At 41.1% G+C, this 8,270-nt stretch overlaps 1 protein-coding gene across 1 annotated transcript; it reads right to left on the bottom strand.

The window, feature by feature from the left end:
* Positions 1 to 7,121: 7,121 nt before the first annotated feature.
* On the bottom strand, positions 7,122 to 8,069 carry LOC110555661 (olfactory receptor 9I1-like). Its single transcript, XM_021649001.2, has one exon. It carries the CDS (start codon positions 8,067 to 8,069, stop codon positions 7,128 to 7,130), a length of 942 nt encoding a protein of 313 aa, XP_021504676.1. The 3' UTR covers positions 7,122 to 7,127.
* Between the last annotated feature and the right edge of the window lie 201 nt (positions 8,070 to 8,270).

Here is an 8,270-nt window from a genome sequence, read left to right on the forward strand (position 1 = left end):
TGTGTGGTTTGGGTATCAAGATGACTGTGGCCTCATAGAATAAGTTTGGTAATGTACCTACTATTTCTATTTTGTCAAATAGTTTAAAGATTATTAGTATCTGACACTTTCTCAGGAAATTGAGAATAGCTCTACCAGCTGTACTCCTGACCATATACCCGAAAGATGCTCCGCCTAAAACAAGAACACTTGCTCAACTATGTCCATAGTTAACTTATTTGTAAAAGCCAGAATCTAGAAACAACCTAGATGTCCTTCAACCAAAGAATGGGTAAAGAAATTGTGGTACATTTGTGCAATGGAATACTACTCAGCCTTCCAAAACAAGGAAGTCATGAAATTTGCAGGCAAATGAATGGAACTAGAAAATATCCTGCTGAGTGAGGTAGCCTAGACCCAGAAAGATATGCATGGTATACACTCACTTGTAAAGGGATATCAGCCATATAATAAAAGATAACCATACTACAGTCAACAGACCTGAAGGAGCTAAATAATAGGGAAGGCCCTAGAGAGGACTCTTAATTCTCATTCAGAAGGCAAATAGGATACAAACTAGAAGTGGTTGAAGAGAGGGAACAGAATGGGAGCCTATCATAGATGTCCTCTGAAAGACTCTACTGAGCAGGAGATCAAAGCAGATGCTGAGACTCACAGCCAAACTTTGGGCAGAGTGCAGGGAATCTGGTGGGAGCATGGAGGAATAGAAGGACCTGGAGAGGACAGGCACTCCACAAGAAGACCAACAAAGCCAACAAATTTGGCGGGGGGGGGGGGCTGCAGAGATTGATGTATCAACTAAGAACCATGCAAGGACCTAGATCCCTCTGTTCGTATGCAGCCAATAGGCAGCTCAAACTTCATGTGGGTTCCCTAGAAAGGGGATCAGGAGCTGTCCCTGACATGGACTATTTCCTGCTCTTTGATCACAGAGAAAAAAGATGCAGGCAGTCTTGATGAGACTTGATAGGTTGGGATCAGATGGTAGGGGAGGACGTTTCCCTCTTTCTGATCACTGGGGAGGGAAGTGGGAGGAGATGAGGGAGGGGTCTACAATGGGATGTATAGTGAATAAATTATAAAAAATAAATTTAAATTTAAAAAATTTTAAAAAGAATATAGCCAATTTTAAAAAGTATAGTTTGAAGACCTACTTTGTTCATTTTTCCCTCTTGGAAATTAAGCAAGCATGCTGTTGGGGCTGGCCAGATAGCTCAGTAGTTATGAGCACTTGTTCTTATAGAGGACCAAGGTTCAATTTCCAGAAACCATATGGCAACTCACAAATCTACAACTCCATTTACAAGAAACTCAGTGCTCTTTTCTGGCCTCTGTGGGAACTGCATGCACATGGTACCCAGATATGTGTGCTGGCAAAACACTCATACACATAAAATAAAATAAAAATCTTAAAAATAAAGCAGTGTCTGAAATAACTAAAGCTTCATTTTGCTCTGCTTGGTATATTCTAGTAGCAATTGTACATGGATCCAACACTAGGAAAATCATTCGTCTGTTTTAGACATTTTAATAAGCATGTATTGATTATACAACATGACTCATTTGTAAGCAGATTTGGTTTCTACCTACAAAGTAGAAATTGGGAGAAAGGTGGCATAACTTATTTCCTCTATCAAAACTAAAACTTTAGTCTAATATTTTGTACATTTCTTTTGATTTAAAACTTTCTCTGAAATGAATGATTTCTTAAGTTTCTTATCACAAACCTCTTAGTTTTCTCTTTCCTAAAATGGATTTGAGAAGCATTATACAGTATCTCATAGAAATGCATCACAATGCACTAGACTATGCCAATTGAGTCTATCCTCTGTCTCCATCACCACCAGCCTCCTTTCCAAATCAACTGACTGCAGGAAATTGGGCTTTTAAAAATTCAGGACACTTCTTATCCTGCTCTTGGACTAAAATCCACAAGTCCCCAAGCACATCTGCAAGGCTCTGTGTCCCGGCTTCTCCTGAATCCACTACTTGCATTTCACAGAGCATCCAATTTCACAGAATTTGGCATTCACAATTATCCTAGTCTGACATAATCTCCCCAAGTAAGGAAAACAGCATACTTAATTATTTAGGCCTCTGCCTACATGCTATTTCTTTGGGCATTTTTTTTTCACTACATAAAACTATGTTAAGGCCTTAAAACGCCATTTAACAATGCCCTGTGACTTTTTTTCTTTTCTACTTTCCAAAACTGTAAGAATTAATTTCCTGTGCAGTAGTCTAATATCTTATAATTTCCCAGGTTTCAAATTCCACTCAGAAAAACTCTTATTTTATTTGTTACAATGTTCCAACCAAACATCATGTCTGATACACAATAGTCTCTAAATATTTGCTAAAATAATGAACAAAACTGTGAAGTCTCCATAAAGATATCCCAAGTAATATTTCTAGGACATAACTGAGGTCATTAAAAGGTGATAGATTCGTCCTTCTCTGTCTTCTGACAATAAAGTAAATATCTAGATGAAATGAGAACAGATAGTGGGGATCTATTAATAAAGAGTAGAAGATAACATGTATTTTTTTTTCAATGCAGTTTATTCAGGAACCTTGAACAATCATCTGACCCTGGGGAAAGCCAGCCCACAGCTTAAATAGCCTCTGGGTAGCCAGCCCCAGCATGCCACGTGGGCAATGCTGATAGGTCCACATACATGGAAGCAAGCCAGATCCTCAGCCTTAGCCAAATGTGGAGTTGTTTGTGACAGAGAGCACTCACCATCGGGAAGGTGGAAGGCGGAAACCAGCTCCATCTTTAAGGCGCGGCGTTCCGCAGCTCTCTACAGTTCCCCCTTTTTGTTTTAGACGCATCAGGCAAGAGTAGAGGTCTGATCTCTGATATTAGAAATAAATTAGGACTTTGTACTGACCATTCAGGCCTTTACAGCCATTGAAGCAGGACAGTCTCCCCAAGCATGGTTGGCTACCATAAAAAGCTAAAATGTTGCACTCAGGATGCGAGGCTAAGCACTGCACTCAGGGTCAGCCGCTTTGGACCCAGAGAAGAGCATGTCTGATTGCATGCGGGTTGATGCCCCAGGTCCTGCCTCTGAGAAAAAGGTATCGGACGGGTCTGATGCTCTTTGGGTGGATGACACCTAGATAACGTGTATTAATTGAAACATCTGTCTATGAGTACTGCGAAAGAAAAATAGAACTTTTGACCTTTGGTGATCAAGAAATAGTATATTGCTATATGTGTAATGCAGTTCAGCCATACATGGAGATCAAACTGTTTCCAATAATTAGCATAAATCATTACTGTAGCACTAATTTTTAAACTATTTTATTTAGGGTTCCTTAAAACTCTCCTTCTAAACCCCAACACTAAGTAGGAGAGAGAAGGTTAGTGGGGAGAGAGGTCACAGACCCCTTTATTTCTCCCAGCTGTTTAGGGTCAATGGGTTCTTTTAGGTCTATATACCAATCTCCATCAACAGCAAATGCAGCCAGCTGTCTCCTCCAAGCAGCTCTGCCCTGAAGTGTTTCTCTCTGCTCCAAAATCCCACAGGTTCATCTCTGGTCTGCTACTTGGCACATGCCACCACGAGACACCATACTTTCTCTTTCTGAGCTCTCATGTTTATACCCTCCGAGCTCTAGGCCATCCTCCTCTCAGTGCCACATAAGGCAGGCTGTTACCAGCTGTCAAAGGCCAATCCTCACGTGTAACAATTACCAGCTGTGGACAAACTAAAGCCCAACTAAAACCCCACGCTTGGGATTAAAACAAAAACATATTTACATAACATAACTGAGTTTACAAAGAAACCAAAACTTCCATTACAACTACTTCTTCCCTTTCTCCGGCAGTATCTTGACTGTGTTCCCTCTTAGAAATTAAATGAACTCTGGCTGAGCATTCCTCAATTATAACTTTTTTCCATCCAGTCTTCCTTCCTTTGTAGCTACTTGTTTTTCTCCATGAAAAATTCCTATTTTGGTTATGAGTGAAAGTTCAGTTTCTTTGTCCAATATTGGTAACTGCTTTGCCATCCATAACTAGAGAGCTTATCTTATGTATATAAGAAATGTGTTGTTGTTTGTAATTGTCCAATGTTCAAAATGAGTTTTATATGAAACAGCAAAGTAGCTGAGAACACATTCAACAATATCCATTACAGAAAAAAATCTTACATTTTATAACATGTTTTCATTTATAAAGGTCCTCAATATTGATTCCATCTCTTTTTGGTCTGGGTTAAGGATCTTGACTTTTAATCATAGCAAGGCAGAAAATTTTTATTTAAAATAAATTAAGTACAGGAGAGCCATGCTACAATCCACAGACCCAAAGTAGCTAAGTAACAGGAGGGCCTAAGGGAGGATGCTTGAATTTCACTCAGAAGTGAAAATAAAATAGACATCTGAAGCAGATGGAGAGAGGGAAATAAGTGGGAGAGTGTTGGGGACCAGTCTCAGCCAATTGTGGGTCTTGAAATTGGGAAGATTGGATCAGTGCAAAAGAAAATCACTTCACACACAGGGCAGGTATGAGCTGATGGATGACTCATTAGAGACTCTTCTCAGGAGGCAGTTTCTCTGGTGTCTGTTCATGTTCTTCCCCACCCCTCAGAGAGTCAATCCCAGTTTTTCATTGTTAAATAATTTCCTTATACATTTTTTTTACATGATCAAAACCTTTTTGTCTTTCTCTAAAATACTGGTTTGTTTTTTTTTTTTCCCCAAAGAACCACAGATGAGGATAAACAGAATGTACTCTACATACATGATACAATGATTGTACCCAAGAACTCACAGAACAGAATATAGCAAACTGTACTCTACATACACTGTACATACACGGTACATGCACTGTCCAGTGATTCATTGCAAGCAAGCATGTTTAGTCATTAGCTCAGTGCTTTCTTCAGACAAACCTCCACATCATAGGTCATCTGGGCAAAATCTTGCTGTTCCAATAAGTGGCATAAGAGCAAAGAGAGGAGGACCTACCCTATCAGTGGAGTTAGAAAGGGGCAGGGAGATGAAGGAGGGAGAGTGGGATTAGGAGGGAAAGAGGGAGTGGGATACAGCAGGGATACAAAGTTAACAAACTGTAACTAATATTAAAAAAAATTAAAAAATGGAAAAAAAGAACAAAGAGATGCTAAACAAACTAAACTATTCTTAATTTTCAGCTGCTGTTTGTAGCTGAGCAAATTCTTTCTAATCTCTTTCTAAACATCTTTTGTAATAGGAGTGATCATTCAGAGGGTCTTTAGCCCCTTCCTCATAAACTATATAAAACTCCTGTGATCTTCTTATCTTATCCCAAAGAATCATTTTCATGTGACCAAGCCTTCCTAGAAAAGAAGTTAGTATGAATCCAGTAGTTTCTCTATGATCTAATGCTTTTCTGAGGGCAGCAATCTGGGGGGGCTGAATGGAAATTCAAACAATTCTTGATATCATTTAATATTCGTGAACTGATTAAAGTTTTTCAGAGAACAATTAGCACAAAAGGCCTCTATGAATTCAAGTTCTTATTCAGACAATTCAGGGTTTACTGCCTTTACAACCAAGAGGGATGCTTTCTCCATAGTGGTTGTTTCTGGGCCATTTCCTTCTCCCCCACTTTCCCCTTGGAAATCTTACCAGTTGCTTTGACTAGGGTTGAATTAGAGTAAAAAGATGGAGTCACAGTAAGAAACAAAGCAGGCAGAGATATAGGAAAAAAACAACACAATTTGTGGGCTGGTAATCCAGAAATATTTCTCCAGGGCAACAGTGTTCCTTCAACTGGAACTGTGTCAAGCAGCTGCTTCTGCAACCATCTCTTACCTGAAAGGGGAGGGGATGGGGAGGACCAAGGGGAAGGGGAGCAAGTGTGGGGAGAGGGGTGGAAAGGGGGATGGGAGACAGAATGGAACCAGTCAGGGGGAGGGCATCTCTGGGACAGGAGAGGCTCCCAGGAGTCTATGGCGGTGACCCCAGCTGAGACTCCTAACAGCGAGGGATATGGAGCCTGAAGTGGCCACCTCCTGTACTCAAGTGAAGCTTCCAGAGAAGGGAGGGGGACATAAACCCACCCATAATACCTTTGACCCAGCCAACCAATGACTGGACCAAATGAATCTCATGCCAGAACAGAGAGCCCACCCCTGACACAGTTAGTCATATTCTGATATATTTGACTGGCATAAGTGTCATCTGAGTGGCTTTCCCCCAGCAGCTGATGAAAAGAGATGCAGAAACCCACAGCCAAACATTAGGTAGAGTGCAGGGAACCGTATAAAAAAAGGGGGAAGAAGGATTAAAAAGTCTGAGATCAAGGACACCACAAGAAAACCTACAAAATTAACTAACCTTGGCCCACTGGGGCTCACAGAGACTGAACCACCAACCAGAGAACATCCATTGGACAGACCTAGGCTCCCCACACATGTACAGCTCGGTCTTCATGTGCAACCTCTAACAGCAGGTCCTGACTCTGTTGCCTGCCTTTGGATCCCTTTCTCCTAACTGAACTGCCTTGTGTAGCCTTGATAGAAGAAGATGTGCCCAGTCCTACATGATATGCCAAGGCTGGTTGATATCCATGGGAAGTCTTCCTTTTTCTGAAAAGAAAGGTAGAAGCAGGAGTGTAAGGTAGACAAAGGGACTGGAAGGAGAGGAGGGAGTTAAAGTTCCAATGGGATATAAAATAGATTAATTAATTAATTAATGAAAAAGTTATTGTTTTATTGTTAATTCTGTAATCATGTGAGTTTTGTGTGTGTGTGTGTGTGTGTGTGTGTGTGTGTGTATGTAAGTGGGGGAGAGAGAGAAAATGTACATGGAGGCCAGAAGATCACATGGATGTGGAGCTACAGGTAACATCCCAGTGGGGGTGCTGAAACCAGAATCTGAGTCTTCTCCACAGCAGGATATACTATCAAATCCTAAGCCATCTCTACATCCTCAATAAAAACTTATTTGTGTGAGAAAATGGTACAAAACATTTATTGCTTAAAATAATAGAGCTACTACAGTTCTGGCAGTCAAACTTAGATTTTATGTTTCAATATATGAGTGCAATTCTGAGGGCAGAGTCATATTAAGAAGACAAAAGAAAAGCACAATGGACAGTTAAGAACTTGTGGACTGGTGGAGCATAAGTCTTACTTTCCTTGAGAAACCTTAATTCTTTTGAAAGCTTTCTTCAGAGCCTCCTTCACTTCCTTGTTCCTCAGGCTATAGATCATTGGGTTCAGCATAGGGATCACCACAGTATAGAATACAGACACAATCTTGTCTTCCCAGAGAGATTTTCCCATGTTGCCTTTCAAGTACATGAATATGAGTGTTCCAAAAAACAGAGTCACTGCAATCATGTGAGATGCACAGGTGGAGAAGGTCTTGGCTTTGGCCCCTGCTGTACGAATCTTCAGAATAGCACCAATAATGAATAGGTAGGATATAAGAATCACTGAAATACTAGTTGTGATGACCAAGAAAGCCAAGAAGAAGATCACCTGTTCCCGTGATTTGGTGTCACTACAAGCAAGCTTCAGCAGTGGTGGGAGGTCACAAAAGAAGAAATCAACCTCGTTAGATTTACAGAAGCTAATGGAAAAGGTACACCCGGTCCGGACCATAGTATTTACCATGGCACCAGAGTATGCTGCAGCAACCAGCCCCAGGCGAGTCTGTGGTGTCATGGCCATGGCATAGAGGAGGGGCCTGCACACAGCCACGTAGCGGTCATAGGCCATCACGGCCAAAAGGAAGCACTCGGTGCTAGCATACAAGGTGAAAAAGAAGAACTGGGTGGCACAGCGCTCATAGGTGATGACCATCCTGCTAGTCCCCAAGGTCTCCAGCAACTGAGGCACGATAACAGATGAGTAGCAAATGTCCAGGAAGGACAGGTGACTGAGGAAGAAGTACATAGGTGTGTGGAGCCGAGGGTCACTCTGAATTAGCATGATCATGCCCAGGTTTCCTCCCACGGTGATGAGATAAAAGGCCAGAAACATGAAAAAGAGACTCAACTGCAGCTCGGCTTGAAGCTGGAACCCCATGAGAATAAACTCTGTCACCCCGGTGCCATTGTATGCCATATAGCCAAGGTCACCTGGGAAAAATAAAATAACAGTAATAGTAAGATATCACTGAAGATAAATTAAGATGACTATACAGCTTTCTTGGATTGTACTTTGCAAAACACTTTACAACTTTTACAAGATTGGTTTCACGTGGACTACACATCCTGTGAAGCAGATAATACTGTGTTAATCTCACTTTTGACTGAAGAATGACAA

Source organism: Meriones unguiculatus, chromosome 1, assembly GCF_030254825.1.
Source record: "Meriones unguiculatus strain TT.TT164.6M chromosome 1, Bangor_MerUng_6.1, whole genome shotgun sequence".
Lineage (NCBI taxonomy): Eukaryota > Metazoa > Chordata > Mammalia > Rodentia > Muridae > Meriones > Meriones unguiculatus.

Bases quoted from the DNA above. Each gene is read 5' to 3' on its own strand.
- LOC110555661 (XM_021649001.2), bottom strand. From the start codon at position 8,069: ATGGCATACAATGGCACCGGGGTGACAGAGTTTATTCTCATGGGGTTC.